This window comes from Taeniopygia guttata, chromosome 5 (assembly GCF_048771995.1).
Source record: "Taeniopygia guttata chromosome 5, bTaeGut7.mat, whole genome shotgun sequence".
Classification (NCBI taxonomy): Eukaryota; Metazoa; Chordata; class Aves; order Passeriformes; family Estrildidae; genus Taeniopygia; species Taeniopygia guttata.
In genome coordinates this window covers 13,021,733-13,041,655 of record NC_133030.1, presented here as the reverse complement: position 1 = coordinate 13,041,655, position 19,923 = coordinate 13,021,733, and the positions used below count along the sequence as shown (strand labels likewise).

Sequence of the window (19,923 nt, the reverse complement as noted above, 5' to 3'; positions counted from 1 at the left end):
ACTTAAACCTTTGCATTATTCTTTCTTGGGTTGGGCAAAACATGAAAAGGTTGTACAAAAGCATTCTTGCCTGTCAGGAAGGGAAACTTCTGTGGCAGCTGTCCCAAGTGGAACCATATAGAAAGAGGGAACAGCATAACCCCGTGACACAGCCAAGCAACAGATTCTCCGACATTGCCAGCCACTCTCTGTCTCAGGTGAACAAAAACACTAACAAGATCAGCTCCTCTACAGCCGAAATAGAGTTTAGGCAAACCCAGAGCCCAAAACAGCTGCCCTGCTGGGTCGGGGGCTCTCTCAGCGGCTGGAGCTGTGCCCGACATTTCGAAGCTCGCCACGACGGCAGGGGAGGGAGCGCAGAGCGCTGCGCTCCTGCAGCGGGGCAGCAGCGCTGCAGCTCCGACCCTCCCCTCCCGGCCGCCTCCCCTCCGGGCCGCCTCCCCTCACGGCCGCCTCCCCTCACGGCCTGCCCGCCGCCATCTTGCGGCGCCGGCGGCCACGAGGGACGGGCGGCCTGGGGGCGGGTCGGGCGCCGTGCCGGCCGTGGGGAAGACCCCCGGGTGGTTCTGAGGACCCGAGACTCCGTGGCCGGGAGGTCCCGGGGCCGGCAGAGCCCCGGACAAGCTCTGCTGGGGACAATGGCGGCGTCAGGGTCGCCAAGGCGACCGCCCGGCCCGGGAGCAGCCAATCAGAGCCGCTCTCCCTCCCGATGCCCCGCCCCGGCCCCCGGCCCGAGCAGCCAATCAGAGCCGCTCTCCCTCCCACCGCCCCGCCCCGGCTCCTCCCGGCCGCGGCCGTCTCGCGCCCGCGCTCCTGATTGGCGCTGCCGCCCAGCCGGGCTGGGATTGGCGCGGGAGCGCGCGGGCCGCGGGTGCGCGCGCAGCCGGTCCCCTGCGGGCACGCAGCGTCCCTCATAGGCGCGCGAGCCCCCGGAGCCGCGGACATGTCGGTGTCCCCCGTGAAGCGGCAGAAGATGGAGTCCGCGCTGGACCAGCTCAAGCACCACACCACGGTGGTGGCCGACACCGGGGATTTCAACGGTGAGAGCGGCGCGAGGGGATCCTGTCACCGCATCTCTCCTTAGCCCCCTCTCCCGCCCCCCTTCACGGAGAGTGGGCGCGCCCGGCCGAAGGGGCGCGCGCCGGAGGGAGCGAACCACCCTGCGGCCGGGGCGGTGGGGCGCGGGGAGGAAGGCGCTCGGTGCCGCCTGGGTCCCCATCCCGGGGCAGATCCCGCCCAGGCGGGACATTTTCCTCCCGTGATCTTCTCCCAGTGTGCCCTGACCACCACGTTCAGCTCTACGTGCTGTCAGACTCAAGCCAGGCTCTGCTGTGCTGATGAATTCGGGTTTTCTTCCCGTGACCTGTCCAGATCTGGGACTTGTTTGGGGTTTTTCCAAACTCAAGGCAACCCGGTCCAGTGGGGGGTGTCGCTGCCTGTGGCAAGGGGTGGAACTGGACAATCTTTAAGGTCGCTTCCAACCCAATCATTAGAGGATTATGTAAAAATAATACCAGAGTGCTTTTGTTTCCCTTATGTCCTGAGAATGAGCCAGCACACGCCTTTGGGAGAAAGGGAGGTGGCCTTCGATTAAAAAGCCACTTGTTCCCAAGATGTCACTGCCTGGCCCGGCACAGACACGGAGCCTGCTCGGTCCATCAGAGCCAAGAACTCCCTCCCTGGATGTCTCTGGGTTGTGTAGAGCAGCCCTTGAATCCTGTCCTGTCCTCACCCAGGCCTGAAGTAATCCCTCCACTGCTTGCCTAATCCTGTTGGTGTAACAGTAAACAATCCTAAACAGCCACTGTCAAATGTCTTAAGAGTACTGAACTTAAGGTGGAGAGAGCACAGGGGTGGCAGCAGCTCAGACACAGAAAAAAACCAAACCCCCAGGATGGCCAAGGGGGTCTTTGTGTGCAGGCACAGTAAGGATTGTAGAATATCCCATAGGGATCATCAAGTCCAGCTCCTGGCCCTGCTCATAACATACCCAAGTTGTTCTCTGGGCTGCTCTTAACAGCTGGGGGTTATTCTCAGAGTCCTAACAAGGCAAGAGCCTTACCTGGCTCTCTCCTGGCAGGTTAAACACTGGTGGAGGTGAAGGTGGCTGTTGCTGCTGCTGGTTCCCAGTGGTGTTTGTAGAAGGTGTCAGTACAGAACGGAGTTTCATTGCTGTGCTGCTCTGCTTTAAGCAGTACCCACGTGCATTGAAGTCTGAAGGAGCTGTTTGTATGGCGTGGACCTCTCTCCAGGATCCTGATCATTGCCTGGGAGGGATCTATGGAAAAACAAGGCTTCATTTTAGTACAGTTGCACTCTCTCACTTGGAGTTTCATCCCTGTGTAGAAATGCTGAGAAGGGGCTGGTAGTACAGATTTTGGTGGGGTTTTTTTTGGGGTGTTTTTTTTTGGGTTTTTTTTGTTTGTTTTTTTTTTTTTTGTTGTTGTTTTTTTTTGTTTTTTTTTTTTTTTTTGTTTTTTTTTTTGTTGGTGGGTTTTTTTTTTTTTGTTTTTTTTTTTTTTTACATTTTAATTGTATTGTTGAAACTGCTGAGCAGCCTGCAGAGGCTCTGCCCCATTTGCTCTGGTTCCAAGCTGCGATTACAGCCGGACAATGTGTGCCACAGCCTGCTGGAGCAAAACCTGGCATCACCTGGAACAGGCATAGTCCAGGACTTAGGGTAAGACCAAGGGTCAAGTGTTTTCCTGGTAGGACAAGGAAATTAGAAGAACAGATACTGAGAAACAGAAGCCATTTGGAAAAGGTTTAAAAAGCAGTAAGAAAAGGTGCTGGAGTCTCACAGGTGAATTCACCTGTCCTGACCCCATCAGTTGGACACAAACAAAAGCCTGAATTTCTGACTTCTTGAAGGGAAGGTTCCCTGTTTTTTATTCCCCTCTTTGACTCCTGGAGCTCAGCTATGCTGGTTGGGATGAAGTTTGGAAATTAGTACTACTTCTCTCCATCCATCATTTCTACAGGTTTGTACTTTTGGGCAATTTCTGTAGTTTATAAACTTTGAAGTTTGCTGTATTTTGTGACTGCAGCCCGGTTGTTCTGTACTCTGGAACAAACCAGCCTTAAGGCAGTGTTTAAACACCATTCGGTGCTGATGTGCTCTGTCATTAACAAATGTTTACATTCTCACCTGGTTGAGCAAAACCCTTCTGATTTCTCAGGCTGGCTGGCTGTTTCAAACAGGCTGGTTTTCTTTCCTCAGCCATAGATGAGTACAAACCCCTGGATGCCACCACAAACCCCTCCCTGATCCTTGCTGCAGCTCAGATGCCAGCATACCAGAAGCTTGTGGATGATGCTGTTGCCTACGGGAAGAAGCTTGGTGGGTAAGTAAAGAGGGGTTTCATCTCAGCAGACCTGTATTTAAAATGCCTTATTTATATACAAGCAACCTACTGGGGTTTCCCCCTCATGTACTTGTGGGTTTGCCTCCTGCCCCAGAAGGCCTCAACACAGAGGAAAATTCCTTACGCCCATTCCAGATGTGTTTCTCAGAAGTGCATTCTCATTTCCCAGCTCACACCTGGCCCTCCTTGCTCAGGAAAGCAACAGCACTACAGGAAAGAGTGTCCAAAGGCTAATCCTGCTGGCAGGACAGAAGTGGCTCATTTGAACTCTGGAATTTAATGTTAAATGGGCTGTGAAATTTGATCTTCAAATCTGCAGCAAAGTGTAAACTCACCTTTTTTTTACTTCCATAAATGCTTTTGCTCTTTGTGGTTTTCAGGTCAGAAGAGGAGCAGATCAAAAATGCTTCTGACAAACTTTTTGTATTATTTGGAGCTGAAATCCTGAAGAGGATACCTGGCCGTGTGTCCACAGAAGTAGATGCAAGGTTGGCTCTTATCCCTCTGGGTTAGCCTGGATATTTGTAAATACAAAATGTGACCTGAGTTGGAGAAAGTTTTTTAGAAGACCAGTGGGACTTACATTATTAATAATAAAGAGTGTGGTTTTCCCTAAGTTTGACTAGAACTCTGTAACAAAAACAAGAAGCACTGACCTTGGATTTTCATAATCTTCCTCTTGCTGCTTAAGCAAGGGAAACCTCACACTTCCAGTCATAGTTCTGCTAATTCTCTTCCAAGTGATAGTAGCTGCTCATTTTAGCAAGAGATCTGTTTGAACAGTTTTTTTCAAGACTTGCACAGAACTTGGCTGTTAACTTGCTCAGTGCCAATTTTTGTTAATGCTCAGCTTCTGAATTCATTACGAGGAACTTCCTTCGAAGGGCTGACAGTCCAGGAGGGATCTGAGAACACAAACCTGCTGTTGGCATATAAATGCTGATAGAACAGGACAGTGCTTTTCCATGGGGCCTTGGGGGAGAGAATTAAAAACAAAAATCAGTTTTAAACAGTGCCACTCTTGCCTTAAAGGTTGTCCTTTGATCAGGAAGGAATGATTCAAAGGGCAAGGCGCCTCATCGACCTCTACAAGGAAGTAGGAGTTGGTAAAGATCGGATTCTCATCAAGCTCTCTTCAACGTGGGAGGGAATCCAGGCTGGCAGGTAAGGCTGTGTGTACCTGGTGTGCTGATTCATGGCATGCTCCTGCCTGTCCACAGGCACTGACATCGCATTCTGCACTTGAATGAACAGCAGTGCTGAAAGCACGGCATGAGGAAGTCTGTCATGAGCACGGAAGGTGCTCTGCCACAGCTTGCTGTTGAAACAGGCAAAGTTTCTTCATACAAGGGCCACAATTTCCTGAAATACCCTGCTAAGCTGGCGCATTTGGCTAGAGGAACAGCATTAATAAAGCAGAGTTTTGCAGCATGAAACATTTGCTCTTAGCTGACAATTTTAAAGCTTACTAAGTGCACCCCATTGCTAAATTAAGGAATTCAGTACTTCGAACTTAGCAGCTCATTCCTGAATATGAATTCCATAGGTGAGCAAAGTGCTGTTCTAAGCCAGCCTGTGTCTGCAGGGTTCTGGAGGCCGAGTATGGGATTCACTGCAACATGACCTTGCTGTTCTCCTTTGCTCAGGCTGTTGCCTGTGCTGAAGCTGGAGTTACTCTGATTTCCCCATTTGTGGGACGGATCCTGGACTGGTACGTTGCAAATGGAGACAAGAAAACCTATGAGCCTTCAGAGGATCCAGGTGAGCACACATTTAACACTGCTGAGAAAACAACAGCTGCTCATTCAAACAGTTTACTCATAAAAATCCTCTTATGGCAAAATGCCGGGTTTAAGCACGTTCTAAATAATCACAATAAAGTTGCTGGTTTCTACATGTAGGAGTGAAGAGTGTCACCAAGATCTACAACTACTACAAAAAATTTGGGTACAAAACCATCGTGATGGGCGCCTCGTTTCGCAACACGGGCCAGATCAAAGCGCTCACGGGCTGTGACTATCTCACCATTTCACCCAAGCTCCTGGCAGAGCTCAGCAAAGAGCACGTCAAGTTAACTCCCACACTCAGTGTCAAAGAGGGTGAGTCTGCTCCTGGGGGCTTGTTCCAACTTACTTTCTTCTGCAGTGTTCAGAGTCTGGGGTTCTGGTCAGTGCTGTGGTACCTGCTGCCATCCTGCTTTAGGGATAAATCCAATTTCCTAGAGGAAATATTGTAACATCTTTACGATATCAGTGCTACAACTGCTGATACTGAGATCTAATTGGATTACAGTGGGTTTGGAGTGTGCTTCCATACTCTGCACCTCTCCCCATGGACAGGTGAAGAGGAAAGTTAATCTGCACATGCTCAGGGATGAAATTTTACTGAACAGTATCAAAGATGGCAAACTTGGTTTCATCTTAATCTCTAGACATGCCAAGAGGTGTTTTCCCTCCAGAAACTGGAAACTAATCACACACAAGACTGAGTGGTTTGATCTGGTGACACTGTGCCACAATGGCTTGGAATCCTTGTTCCCATTACATTACTTCAAGGCCAGGTTGGACAGGGCTTGGAGCAATCTGGGATGGTGGATGGTGTCCCTGCTTGTGGCCAGGGAGCAGAACTGAATGGGCTTTCAGGTTCCTTTCCACCCAAATAATTCAAGGAATCTCTGATAATTCAAGTAATCCCTGTTCTGCAGCCTCATTAGAATACTGGTTTACATCTCAGAAAGCAGCTCTGTGCACAGCTGTAGCCATGGGTTGCTGCCCACAAGCTGCTGCTGGCCTGGGAGCCTGCTATCAAGTGAGCTTTTGTTAGTTCTTGCCAAATAATCAAAGCCCTGATTGTTCACAATATTTACTTAGAATGTCTCACTGCTGTGGGGCAGTTGCACAATTCCTTAGAATAGGCCTGGAATTGCTGTGCCATTCTGCAGCAGGTACAAGATAATGACACACACAAACACTGTTTTAAGATAAACTGATTTATTAGGCTACCTTTTTCCTCTTTGTTCTACTCCAGCCATATCAGGAGCACTTTCAATCTCACATCCCAGACTGCAAGCAAGTGCTCCTGCAGCAAGTCATACTGAAAGTATTTAAAATTTTTCCAACACATAGAAATGGTCAGAACTCAAGACAATTTTAAGAAGATAAGAAACTGATCACCTGGTCTGTTTCTTTTTCTACTTCTCCTGCACAGCTCAGGCGTGCGATCTTGAGAAGATCCACCTGGACGAGAAGGCATTCCGCTGGCACCACAACGAAGACCAAATGGCTGTGGAAAAGCTCTCTGATGGGATCAGGAGATTTGCTGTAGATGCAGTTAAGCTGGAGAGGATGTTAAAGGTGGGTATCACGCTCCTCCTGTGTACCGCAGCCAGCCTCGTGTGACTGAGGATTAAACAAGTCTGGTCAGGTCTTTGGACAGGTTAAGTAGGACAAGCCACCTAAATTCAAGTGAACTTGGTAAGCCTCACTGCACGCCAAGAAATTGGCATTGGTGCCAGGTGTGGGCCATACCTGCAGCTTGAGGCCGCAGGGCTGGCAGCTCATCAGGATAACTGTCAAAGTGAGAAGTCCCTTAAATCTGATTCTGAGCTCTCAGCAGCATACAGGACACAAATAGTCTGCAGGTAGTGAGCTGGAAATAAATCATGTTTGTACTTGCAGGCACTAAGAAAGAGCAGATCTGCTGTCAAAGTCTTATGTTAGATTATGTAGAGGCTTTCATAGGGATTCATCAAACTCTTTTTTGGGAAAGAAATAGTATACCTGATCTAGGCACTTGGTGACTGGCAGCTCCTTGCAGCATTCCCAAACTCTTACTTAGCTGTGCTTTGTTTATTCATTTTCTAGGAGCGAATGTTCAGCACTGAAAATGGAAAATAAAAAAAGAAAAAATAATAATCAGAATTTCCCCGAGTGCTCCAAGCTGAGGTGGATCACCTGAGGTTCAGTGGATGTACAAATGTCTTACCTGTACAAGTATCATGCTGTGTATGGATAAGTTCTGTATCATGCATTTTTTTTTTATCTATTTGCAAAGGGACAAATGGAATTTCAAATTTTGGTGGCACTTTTGTCAATAAATGCAAATTAAAACCGACTTGCCTTGTAACATGGTCAATTAATTCCTGCAGGAGACACCTGATAGGATTTTAATTTTCAAATTCCCAATTAAGTCTCTAGTCCTAACATATAGAAGAAAAGTTTTTAATTTCAGGTTGTTTTAAAGAGCAAGCACAGATTTCACAAGCCCCTCTTCGTACAAAACCCACAAATACTCCTGTGAGATACATATATATGTCAAAATATGTATGTGTATCTTACTTGTTTATATAGATCCTGTTCTATAAAAAGGAGACAAGAACAAGTGATAGGACAAGAAGGAAATGGCCTCAAGTTGTGCCAGGGAAGGTTTGGATTGGATATTACGGAACATTTCTTCACTGAAATCTGTCCAAGCTGGCACAGCTGCCCAGGGCTGATTCCCCATCCCTGGAGAGATTTCAAAGGCACATGGATGTGGCACCTGGGGACAGGGATAGTGGTGGCCTTGGCACTGCTGGGGGAATGACTGGACTTGATTGTCTCAGCAGTCCTTTCCAGCCTCAGTGATTCATTCCATGGTTTTAAGAGATCCCTGCTTATATGTGGATGCAATTTGCTGTTTCCTGACAAAGCTGCCTGAACTTAAAGGGAGAAAAGGCAGCAGTGTGGCTCCAGCGCTGATGGGAGCCACTGATCCTCCCTGCAGTGTGATACAGCAGCTCTGCTGTCAGCACATCCAGAACAGCCTGGGAGCTGCTGTTCCAGCCAAAGGGACAGCCAGCTACAATCAGACACAGACAGCTGGTGCTGCCCTCCCAGCCTGCCCTGGGAACAGTGCCAGTCTGCCAGAGGGAGGTGAAGTCCCCAGGGGATTCATCCAGACTCTGTGTCCTACAGCTGTTGGCGAGGGGGGAAGCAGACCAGGCAGAAAGCAGGCTGCCCAAAGGGAGGTGACCTTTTTTCCTGTCAAAGTCAAGCCAGCACTAAAAATTTGAGCCTGCCCCTCCCTACAGCCATCGGACTCTCCACTGCACATCCCTTCTCAATTTAACCTATTTTGTATTTTTCACTTACAAAACTGAGAATTCCAACAGAAGTTCTTGGAATGGTTTGGGTTGGAAAGGGACCTTCCAACATGAAGCATGAACAGGTTGCTCTAACACCATACACTGCACCCACCAGGACAGGGTAGGGATTCAGGCACACAGAAATTGGGGACTTGGTGCTATCAAAGTGGCTGGTCAGAGGCTTGGAGCCTCTGGAATAAATGCCCCTTTTTCCCCGAGTGAGGCAAGAACCTTCACATGCATGGAATTTGACCCTCACATAGCTGAGACACAACTGGGCCAGTAACACCGTGGAGCTGAAATGAAGCTGAAGTATTGCAGAAGGTGCTCAAGAGAGAATGAAATACTGCAGTGAAAGGGGATAAAGAGGTAGGAAAAGGTGCCTGAGTAACAGTTACTCCACTTACAGCCAGGTGTCTCTCAGGAGCTGAGGGTACAGGAGTCGGCAAGAAGTCAGTCACGGGATCCCTTCCTTCCTGTGGTGGTAGCCGGTGTTTCCTCCTCAGCACTGGGGTTGTTTCTCTGCAGCACAGATGTTGTGAGGTGCCTGACATCCGTGGCTAAGCCACAAAGTCCACATCCTTTCTGAAATGGTGAAAAATAAAACCAAGCACCACATAAACCTTCAGCTTGTGCAGCTCTTTAGTCAGTCACACAAAGTGTGTTCACTCCTTAACTCTTGCTCAACTTCGCCTTTGTTCAGCAGATGAAGGGATCTCTCCCAGGGCCCGGTCTGTGCCCTGCTTACAAACTCCTTCTGGGATTTCCCAGATCTCCAAACCTCCTCATATTAAGAAATCAGGAGACGTCTCTTGTCTCCCAGGAAGGTCTGTGGCTCTCACAGTCACAAGGACAGGACTCAGGAATTAGGGGCAGATACAAAGTGTATGTTTAGAGAAATCCCAAAGAATCAATAGATAAACTTTAAAGCATTGATTTTAAAAAGACAACACCTTTCTCAACCTTTCCTTGTGGTAGCTGCTCTCTTAATTCCAACATCCAGCTCTGTGCAAACATACAAAGCTTGAAGGGGGGTTGGAAAAGCTTTTCCTTCCTCCTCCAGTCGTGCCTTGCATCCCATCCCACACTGTGCTAAGGGAGACACGCTGCTGCTCCCAGAATCTCCTCCATTCTTGAAACAGGGTACAGGAAAGCAGAGCTGTTGGAAGAACAGACACAATAAATACATCCATTTATATTCATCTTCCCTACATGGAATTTAATGTAATATTAGTCCTTATATTCATGGATATCCAATACAGCCATCACAGGCCAGTATGGATGGCACCAAACCTAGACAGTTCCATTAGAAATTTTAAAATAAATCAGGACCAAAGAACCACTTCCATTTTCTCTGGCCCTTGTTTGAATGCACACAAGATGAATAAAGCAGCAGGTTCCATTAAAAAAAAAAATGTATAAGATTATACTGTGGAAGCTCCAAGATAAGAATCTTAATTAAATATGTTAATACACAAATTGAACGCTGGTATGACCAACAACCACCAGCTGCAGACAGGGCCAGAGCTCAAACATCTTGTCAGGATCCTCAAGAACATGAAAATTGAGATCATACATACACTCACAGACAGCTCTTGGGGCTCTGTTTTCCAGAGTTAAGCAGTTTCCCAGCTGCTGCACCAGCACCCCTCTTCCCAGCTCAGGTGTAAACCTGCCAGAAAAGGCTCCCATACCTTAGAGATGGTGGGCTGTCTTCTTTTTGGTGAAGAAATCCTTTGTGGGGTGCAGGATGGCAGTGCTCCTTTACAGCTGCGAGCCAACATCCAAGAAAACTCCTTATCCCTTTGGATTCATCATGCTCCACATGCTGCAGGGGCACTCTGATGCTTCCAGCAGGTACCTCCATATCTGCCTGTAAAAACATCAGAAGAAAACAGAGGATGTGGTCCCAGCTATTAAGCCCAGAGAGGAGGTAACACTGTGAGTCTCAAAAAACTAAATCAGTAAAACCCTAGAAAATAAAATTAAACCCCCACCTAAATAAAACCCACCAACTGGATGTTACCAGGAAGAGGTTTCCAAGGAAACAAGCCTGCCTGGTACCATTCCTATGACCAAAGCACCAAGCACTGCACAGAACAATGCTGAAAATATAAAGGTTTGTGTGGGATGAAAATCTCCCAAATTTGAAGGTTTTCAATTATTTGAGAAACAAAGGAGAGACAAAAACCCCTCAGTATAAACACCACTGCTTGGATGCCTGGGATGGGATTGTTCACAGGGCTCCTCAGCAGGACCAGGCACAGGTACTGAAGATAAATTCTTCACACAGAAGTTTAAAATGCAGTAATTATACAAAAATCCTTGCTCTTTGTGTAATGCCACTTCATGATTTAGGTAAAAGAAAATAAAATACCAAAAAAACTATCAAGTTTTATGTTTGTAGAACAAAATTAACATGGAAAATGAACAGAATAAAACTTTCCTGAACATACCTGGATGACATGCAACAACTTTGTGTTTCCTACGTTCATTTGATCTTCTTTTCCCACAGTTTTTCTGAACAATTTTTTTCCAATCCCCAACTAAAACTGGTCATACCGTACAAGAACTTAAGAGCTATCATCACTAACGGCATCAAGTTGTGCCAGGGGAAGTTTAGGTTGGATATTAGGGAAAATTTCTTCATGGAAAGGGACATCAAACATTGGAATAGGCTGCCCAGGGCAGTGGTGGAGTCACTACCCCTGAAGGGTTCAGAAGACACATGGATGTGATACCTGAGGTTGAGTGGTGAACATGGTGGTGGTGGTGCTGCACTGATGCTTGGCCTTGACCTTAAAAGCCCTTTTCCAACCTAAATTCCATGATTCTATAACTCAGGTGGCTTCCAGTTTGTCAGCATGACTTGTGAAGGTGACACAATCCAACCTCACTCAGCTGCTAGCCACACCTGCACACATAACCTCTCCAGCCACTTGCTGCTCCACCACACCTTTCTCCCCCAGTTTCCCCAAGAGCAACTTCATGGTGTGATAGGAAAGAGTGAAAGTACACACAGGAATTCATCTTTTTTCTACTCTCCTATGGGAGGAAAAAGAAAGCACCATCAAGTCCCCAGGCAGTGTGCTTTGTCCAACTTCCTGACAGAGGCACAAGCAGAGCAATTCCAGCAGGTCCTGGATGCCACAAAAATAAGGGGAAATTGTACAACAGGGGACCGAACAAAGCCTGCAGTGGTCTGGAATGCTGTTTGCTCACTTGGCAGCAGATGAATGAGCCTGGACAGAACCTCATTCAAGGAATGAAAACAGGACACAGGGTAGACACCAATGTTCTATTTTTACAGGTAAGCAGTGAACAGATGTAGCGATTTTGGCAAAATCCCATGGAAATACAGTCTCCCATTTTACAAACAAGATGTGGCCCTCCAGACTGGAAGTATTCCCTGATGGTGTCAACATCAAATCCCCAAGATGGCTTGACAGGAATGAAGATTTAAATTATCAAAGCAAATTGATAATTTAATATCTATCAAAGCCCACATTTCATTTCAAATTCTGGTTTTAATTTCCATCAATGCCAAAGATCTGTAAGCTGGGCTCAAGAATGCAACAGCAGAAGACCCAGCAAAACCCACAGCAATCTGTCTTCTAAAATCACATTGACTTCTTAAGACAGAGGTAAAAAATTGTGTTTCCAAAGAAAAACAAAATTTCCCCACTTGATGACTTGTTAGAAGCAAAATATTGTAATATCCTGGTAAGAAAACAAAAATGCAATCCCATTTCTTTAGGGCATTGGAGAAATGCTGCCCACAATTCCGAGGGAAGGAAAAATCAATTATCTGAAAGTTAATTTATCAACTTTCCAATATATTTGGTACATTTGAGCCTGCAACAATTTAAAAAAATCTCAGTCTGGTTACTCCTTTCCACGCTCAGCTTCAAGCCACACCTGCAGCTCAGAAGGAAGGAGGAGTCCAGACTCCAACCTACACAGCTGGTTCCTCAGATGGGACCCACATTAGCCACCTGCATTTTTCAGTGCCCTAGTCCACAAAATTCCAGCAAGAGACAGCAGCAGTGTACTCCCAGAGAGGAGTATTTCCAAGAGAACAAAACCCACAACATAAGCAGCAGAAAGGAGAACAAATAAACAATTGTAGGACCATGTTAAAAAAAAAAGCTGAGCAAACTTTTTAAGCACAATTCCAGCGATGTGAACAGGAAGAAAACAAGGGCACACTGTGCACCAGCACAACGCCAACCCAGAGCAAGGGCTTCAGCTTCAGCAATTTGTATTCACAGCACCAACTTTTGGGGGGCTCTGAGAACAGTTCCCCACATCTGTAAACTGAGGGGCTAGAGAAGCAGTGAGAAAATGGAGCAGCAAAAATATAAAGGGGTGCCCAAGCTGCTTCTGACATCCCTTCATCCATTCCATCCACACAGAACCTGACACTGCCACTTCACTGCCACAGTCACTTCAGAGTCCAAGACAGAGGTTCAGAGGGATGTTTTATCCAAGTCACAGCCATGGAAATCCTCAGCCTGCTGGCTCTTCATCCATCCTCTTTGCAAACAGACCTCCTTCACTTCCTGCTGAAGGAAACACACCCAGACACAACAGGACCCGTTAGTGCACACAGGACGGGACTGGCACCACACACTCACTTGAACAAAATAGAGGGTTTGTGGTTATTTATATGGGCTCTTCTATCTGACAAGATGACACTCAAACAAGCCAAGCCATTTCCAAAGAAATTAAATACATTCATTCCCAGAATACATACCAGAGCTGACTCAAAGCCAGCCTGCCAAAGCTGAAGAAACAAGAGATGTTTCCCTGAACAGAAATGTTTAGTGAAGCCTTATTCAGCATTTTACTTTGCCAATTCCACTACAGCTGTGCATTTCCCCACACATTTTCATCTTTTTCTTTTAAATAATCAAATGCTCTTTGCCAAAAGACACAACTGCCTGCCTGGCTTGACCAAACAGAAGTGACACACACTTCAGCAGAAAACCAAGGGGAAAAACCTGTTCTGAGAGACAGTATTCCTGAGGCAAAAAAATAAAAAGCTCACCACCGGCTGTTCCCAGTTCTTAAGCCCCATCTTGCCTCACCTGACATTGCAAAGAATCAGAAGGTTCTGGACAGCAGGAAGGGTGGAATTCTCATTCTGTCCTGTCACCAGGTGCCTGTCCAGCACCACATGGACGGCATCTGGGCTGCTGGCTGAACACAGGAGGAAAAACACAGGGATTGCGTCAGAGCACACGAGTTCAGTGCCAGGATCACACCACTGATAAACCCAACACAACACGTAACTCTTCTGGGCAGACAGATTTGCTGGGTGCTGATCTATTACCCCAGCAGAGAGGGCCAGTCTCAAGCCCCTCGTCCTGAAACAATTTCTCTAGGAAATCCTTTTCTGAAAGGACAGGACTGGGTCCTTGATTCAGTTAACAGCAGGTGGGTAAAGTACACATATCAGGAGATTTTAATAATTAAAAACCTCGAAGTATGTATTTGAAAGATACAATTACCTCACAATACAACACAAACTCATCTTATGCCAGACATGAGCTGGCATGATCACCATGCTACAAAAATTAAATGCTCATTTTCTGGCCAATTACAACACCCCAGTGTGCTCAGATCTACCAGCAACTGCTCAGAACCCCCAACAGAATTTTTAAGTTTCCTCATTCCAGACACACTTCCAGACTAGTTTGGGTTGGAAGAGATTCTAAAGCTCATCCAGTCCCATCCCCCTGCCACAGGCAGGGACACCTTCCACTATCCAGTGCTGCTCCAAGCCCTGTGCAATGTGGCCTTGCAAATGACCAGTGACGTCCGGATAAGTGAGGGAAGAGAGATCCTGCCAGAGTCCTGCTCAGCTGGACACAAGCAGCACATAAACACTCATTTCCCAAAGGAGACACAAAGTGTCCATCCCAGACACCAGGCATGACCCACCACTGAATGTAGCTCCAGAATCCTTCACAAAGTCCTCCACAATGATGGACAAACTGGCAAAATTCGGCTGCCTCACCAGCTCGTACACAGAGGGCTGAAATAGATCAAAAGGAAATTAGTTTAGCTGGCTTTTTTTACAGAAAAAGACAAGCAAAACCAGCACATATTTCCCTGAAATTTGTCTTTCTGTTCCCTCTACTATTTTCCCAACCAAATGACCACAAGCAGCTTTGATGGATTTGACGTAGGGAGCAAACTGGAAGCTATTAAGTAAAGAGGAAATAACCCTACCAAAAAATTTCTGCAAGTATGATTAACTTCAGGAAGGCACAGACCTGTCTGTCAGTGGCACACAAATATTTGGACACAGATGCTGTGCCACCTGCAGAGTCCAAAACCAGTAATCCACATTGGAATTAATGTGGGAAACAGCTTACAGACAGAAAATTTAGGAGCACTTAGAATTTTTACATGCAAAAGGAAGGAATTTAATTTTATGGTTTCCACAGCAACCATAGCTAGGCCACAACACAATTTAAAATATTTCATCATGAACTATAAAAGCCATAAATAATCCTTAACTCAAACAGAAGCACATGGGAACACTAACAGCATTTGTGAGTCACAAAATCTTAATTTCTTAACTTTCCATGTAAATTTTCCACACTAGAAAGCTGTACTAGGGCAATTTGCATCACTCTGACACTATAAAATGGGCTATGAGGCCAGAGCACACAAAATAAAGATCAGCAGTAACTGGCTGCTTTAATTGCAAGCCAGTTTGTAGAAACACCCTTTTTTTCCTAAACCTTTTTCTAACTTTTTTCCCAAGACTCCCTCTACCTTTTAAAAAGAAGCAGTACCTTGAGAAATATAACTTATCCCCAGCATTCATCAAAAAAACAAACAAAAATTGTTTATAAGTCCTCAACAACAAATGCAAAGAGCTGCAGCAGGAATTTCAAGCTTTTTTTTTTTTTTTTGCTTCAGTTTAAAGTTTACTGAATAATCAGAGGGAAAACATTCCCCACATGCCACTGAAGTGGGAGAAACCCTTCATGCACTCAGTGCTGGGCCCCTTGTCAAAGACAAATCTGCACATCTTGCACAAGCCAAGAGTACCAAACCGTTAATTTTTATTTACAGGAAGTTTCTGGGTAAGATCAAAACCACCAGAAATCACACAGAGAAAAAGAAACTAAAAAACCCCCAAACAGCAAAAATCAGGTAAAAGCTTGACTTACCCCTGTCAGGCTGTATCCCTGAAAAACCCAGGATTTATCCTCATTGGTGGCACAACACAAAGCTGCCACTCCCTGTCCCACAGCACAGATAGGCTCTAGGAAAGAATTAAAGCACGTTTGTGAGCATCTCCAAATACTTAAAACACAAGTGAGTGTGGTGAGCCTCATGCTGCCCTCCTGCAGTGAAGCTATATAGCACTGATAATGCTCCTTTAGGTTGCAGGGCCTTTCCTGCACACTGCAGTAGCAATTATTGTCTATCATAAGAATTACTACAGTTATTTTATTGTTATTACAGTAAGAGGAAGAACAAGAATTGCAGCTTTTAACTCCAAGTCCAGAGACAGCTCCACAAATGCTCAAATGTGGAGCATACCCCAAGTCTTGATTAACTACAGCCTTAATGATGATCCTGGGACATTCCACACTTGGCTCTGAGCCTTGAATGCTGCTGATTTGTTTCTGTACCACTGTAAGGCAGCAAATCCTTCTTCTGAGACAAGCTCTGAAAAGCTATTGGCACTGCTCCTTAAGATACTTTAAGATCACTTTTTCAAGCCTCCCTTTTTCCTATTTAAGACACGTTATGACACTTTTTTTTTCCATTTAGGACTCCCTTTTTCCTTTTTAAGACATTTTAGGACACTTTTTTATTTCCTCCTAAGTCTCCCTTTCCTTTTTCAAAGGCCCATTAAGACATTTGCTTCCTTCCTTGACATCTCCTTTTGTCTTCCCAGTCTGGAATGCTCTTTAGCCATGCAAACACTCGGAAGTGCCTGGAAGGCCCAAGGCTCCTGCAGAGGCAGCACAGGAGCCCTGTTTCATTTACCCAACCCCCAAGGATGTTCACCTACTGCTCTCAGTGCTGAAGTGCTGCAGGATCTTGGCCAGGTACCCGCTGTTGGCCAGGTCAGTCACGGCCCCGGGGCAGTTTGGGATCAGCAGGGCGTGGTACCGAGCCCCTGGGCGGGAGGAAAGCAGGAACTGATTGTAGGACAGGTAAAAAAACGCAAAAAGCCTGACCATAAATCCACTGCACATTTGGGGAAAAAAAGGACAAACCCACATAAATCAGTTAAAAATGACCTAAATAAACTAACAGAGGTACACAGAGGAAAGAAAAAGATCCTTCTTATGACAAGGAACATACATTTTTAATTACTCATTATGACCCAGGCAAAACTTACAACTGTACTGTCTGCTGGCTCCTGCTCCAGCAGAATATTTACTTTTAACAAGTAAGAATCTAGTGTCTGCTTATATACAACACAGACATTATTTGTATACACTGCATACATATTAAAAGAGAATTACCATTCCAAAATAAATAACAAAATTGCAAAGCAGTTGCTTGGACTTCCTCTTAAATAAAAGGTAAACCAACACCTGCAGTTCTTGAAACACACCTTTCCTGCCTTTTCTGAGTTGTTCTGCCCTAAAATCCTGGCCCTAAGCAGGCCCTGTTTCCCAGACAGTGGCCCATGGTGACACCCTTACCATCAATGGACTCCAGCTTGGCGGGGTTGGCATAGGATTTCATGCGGAAGTCCTGGATCCAGCGCATGTTGCCCTCGTTCACATCCACAAAATCAATGGGCTTCCCCTGCAGATAACGTGGTTCATGCTCAGGATCACTGCACAAGCATCCATGGCACTTCCTGAAGGATGGCCATGTGGGATTTTGAGATGCTTTCAGCTCTCAAAAAATTGAAGTTTTCTGTTTTTCCCACTGAATTAGTGTTAATAGCTTTCCCTCCACTCTTTGTGGGAACATAAAAGTCCAAATCCACACTACAGAAAGGCTGCAGTCACTTGGGTATTCAAAAAACAGAATTAAACAGGTCCCTTGATGTCTACAGCCAATAAAACACCTCTCAATATATTTATGGTATAATTATCTCATGCCAACTTAGATATCAATTAGTTTCAGGCTGAAATCGCAGTATTTGTCCATTCTCACTCACCCCAGGTGTTGCCACTTGCAGGTTAAAGGCAGAGCTGGCCAGAGTAAAGCAGTGAAGGAATGACTGGGCTGAAACACCTGGAAAACAGATGCCAACACCTTAGGGAAACAACAGTGATAGTTTAATGCAGGCCACACTTCATCCAGAAAAGTATGTAAGTTTGGGTGTTTGCTCATCTTGAAAGCTCTAGATAATTTCAGAGGATTATTTTGTTATGACTTAATGATTTTAAGACATCAGAAACATACAGCCTTCATTACAGGCGAGCTGTGTGCTGAGGAATAGAATCCTGGAATGATTTGGACATAAAGCCCATCTTGTACCAACCCCCTGCCACGGGCGGGGACACCTTCCACTGTCCCAGATTGCTCCAAGCCCTGTCCAAACTGGCCATCAACCCTTCCAGGGATGGAGCAGCCACAGCTTCTCTGGGCAATCTGCACCAGGGCCTCAGCACTCTCACAGGCAAAGATTCTTTCCCCTAACACTCAATCTGAGCCGACTCTTCTTCCCCTCAAAGCCACTAAAGCCGCCCGCAGAGGAGCCAACCAGCACAGCTGCACACGGAGGCCGCACCTGCAGCGCGGATGTGCACGTAGGGTAAACCAGCCCAGCTGCGCAGCGAGGGCACACGGGGCGCTGCACAGCCCGGCTGCGGTGTGACACCACACGGGACATGCACACGGCCAGGCCCGTGGGGCGGGCCCCGCCGCCACAGCCACACCGGGGACAGCCCAGCGCGGCACCGCTGCGAAGGGACGGGGAGCGCGGGACACCCGCAGAGGCCGGAGCGGCGGCTCTCCCCGAAACCGGCGGGGCTCCCCCGAGAGCGTCTCACCCGCGGTGGCGGCGCTGGCGATGATGAGGCAGGAGGGCTTGGCCAGCCGGTCCGACATGGCGGGGCCCGGCCGCGCCGGGGCCTGAGGGCAGCGGCGGAGCCTCGCGCGGCCGCGCCTGCGCGGTGCGGGCAGCGCTGAGGGGCGGGGAACGCTTCCCTGAGGGAGGTGGAAAAGCGCGGGAAGCGCTGAGGGGGCGCTGCCGCCGCCGTCCGCTTTGAAAGCCCGAGGGTGTCCCGAGGGTCCCCCAGTGCCACGAACCATCGGCAACTGTCACCGTTTCCTTATTTCCCCACTTTTGTAAACCTCAGTGTGCCATTTCTGGGTTTGCATCTGTCACCCCTGCGTGAATTTAATAGGTTTATCCCGTGCTGTTTGAGGGTGTGTTACAGACACAATGCCGTTCTAAAATGGAAGGTGTAAAATAAAGACAGCACAATTCTGCTATTGGCTTTATTTGTTTATTGGAAAGGGCTTAATTTCTAGCCTGGTTTCCTAAAGGAAATGTAGCTTATACTGCTTTGTCCATCTCTTCAGTCATCTGTCCACTTCCTTTTCTCTCCATCGCTGTGTTCTGAATCTGTAGGCTGGTTAATCTGGATGTTCCTCACCACTCCAGTTTAGATACCAGAAAATTCTTTTTAAAAAGGGGAAAAAAGCATCTCATTCACTATTCAGTTTCGCTGTTGTGTGGGGTACTCTGGGATTTCGTGCCACTCCAGCAGCCTCAGCCTTTATATCACAGAGCATCACATTTATGGTCCTCATTCTCTGCTTGTGACTCCAGTGCTTTTTAAACAAACACAAAGGACAGTGCTGTCCAACTCCTGCTCCATCAGCTCTTCCCATCCTCCCTACACTGCCCCAGGCATGTGCAATTCCACACACCCTGACTGGGGACAGCGGGAGGGTCAGGCCCCCATCCATCCCAGCCTCTCAGCTCCAGCATTCCCACTCAGAAAATAGGAACTTATTTGATCTCCTGCTCCTGTCAAGACAAACTAAAACTCTATAGTCCCCAGCTGTGTTTCTACAGCAAAACCCTCAGATGATTACACTGTTGCAGCTGAAGGATGCCCTTTTTCCCCACCCTGTGGAATTTACAGGATTTTTCTGCCCAGTTCTTAAGAAATTAATTTCTGAAAGCCTGCAGGCTTCTGTCAAGACCCTGATTGGTGTAATATAACATCAACCCTGTGCGGTGACACATGCTGCCAAAACCCTCCTCCCCTCCAAGAGCCTGGAGGGAATCCATGCACAGGGACCCCACAGACATCACCCAGTGCTCAGGGGATGGTTTGTCTGGGAGGTATTCCCAGGCCATCTTAGAAACAAAACCAGAAAATCAGCAGGAGAGATTTGGCAGGAGAAAGGTCACAGCAAACAATAGGCTGGAGACCAGCCTGAAGGATAGGGAATCTCTGGGATCACAAATGTTTCCCC

The 19,923-nt window shown here is 46.9% G+C and overlaps 2 protein-coding genes across 10 annotated transcripts; one reads left to right on the top strand and one right to left on the bottom strand.

The window, feature by feature from the left end:
• The first annotated feature begins 836 nt into the window (after nucleotides 1–836).
• TALDO1 (transaldolase 1) lies at nucleotides 837–7,478 on the top strand. Its single transcript, NM_001199564.1, is given in 8 exon segments — nucleotides 837–1,040; nucleotides 3,221–3,344; nucleotides 3,746–3,853; nucleotides 4,398–4,529; nucleotides 4,951–5,126; nucleotides 5,267–5,464; nucleotides 6,573–6,718; nucleotides 7,229–7,478. Coding segments are annotated over 8 exon segments (1,014 nt in total). The 5' UTR covers nucleotides 837–943; the 3' UTR covers nucleotides 7,262–7,478.
• GATD1 (glutamine amidotransferase class 1 domain containing 1) lies at nucleotides 6,339–18,613 on the bottom strand. Of its 9 annotated transcripts, none has more exons than XM_072930703.1 (13): nucleotides 18,483–18,613; nucleotides 17,645–17,721; nucleotides 17,178–17,283; nucleotides 16,535–16,642; nucleotides 15,681–15,775; nucleotides 14,437–14,530; nucleotides 13,581–13,692; nucleotides 10,185–10,363; nucleotides 9,444–9,649; nucleotides 8,898–9,075; nucleotides 7,145–7,244; nucleotides 6,893–7,045; nucleotides 6,339–6,763 (listed from the first exon to the last, which is right to left on the bottom strand). In XM_072930703.1, the coding sequence occupies exons 1-8, from the start codon at nucleotides 18,538–18,540 to the stop codon at nucleotides 10,288–10,290; spliced, it is 726 nt and encodes a 241-aa protein (XP_072786804.1). In that variant the 5' UTR covers nucleotides 18,541–18,613; the 3' UTR covers nucleotides 6,339–6,763; nucleotides 6,893–7,045; nucleotides 7,145–7,244; nucleotides 8,898–9,075; nucleotides 9,444–9,649; nucleotides 10,185–10,287. The 9 variants fall into 9 exon arrangements, with proteins under 9 accessions (XP_072786804.1, XP_072786803.1, XP_072786805.1 ...); XM_072930702.1 differs by having other exon boundaries at nucleotides 6,893–7,013; XM_072930704.1 differs by having other exon boundaries at nucleotides 6,893–6,999.
• Between the last annotated feature and the right edge of the window lie 1,310 nt (nucleotides 18,614–19,923).

Bases quoted from the DNA above. Each gene is read 5' to 3' on its own strand.
- GATD1 (XM_072930701.1), bottom strand. From the start codon at position 18,540: ATGTCGGACCGGCTGGCCAAGCCCTCCTGCCTCATCATCGCCAGCGCC. The intron at 15,776-16,534 runs GTAGGTGAACAT...ATTCTTTCCTAG, and splicing joins GCACTTCAGCACTGAGAGCA to AGCCTATCTGTGCTGTGGGA. The intron at 10,364-13,580 runs GTGAGGCAAGAT...ATGTTTTTACAG, and splicing joins CTGATTCTTTGCAATGTCAG to GCAGATATGGAGGTACCTGC.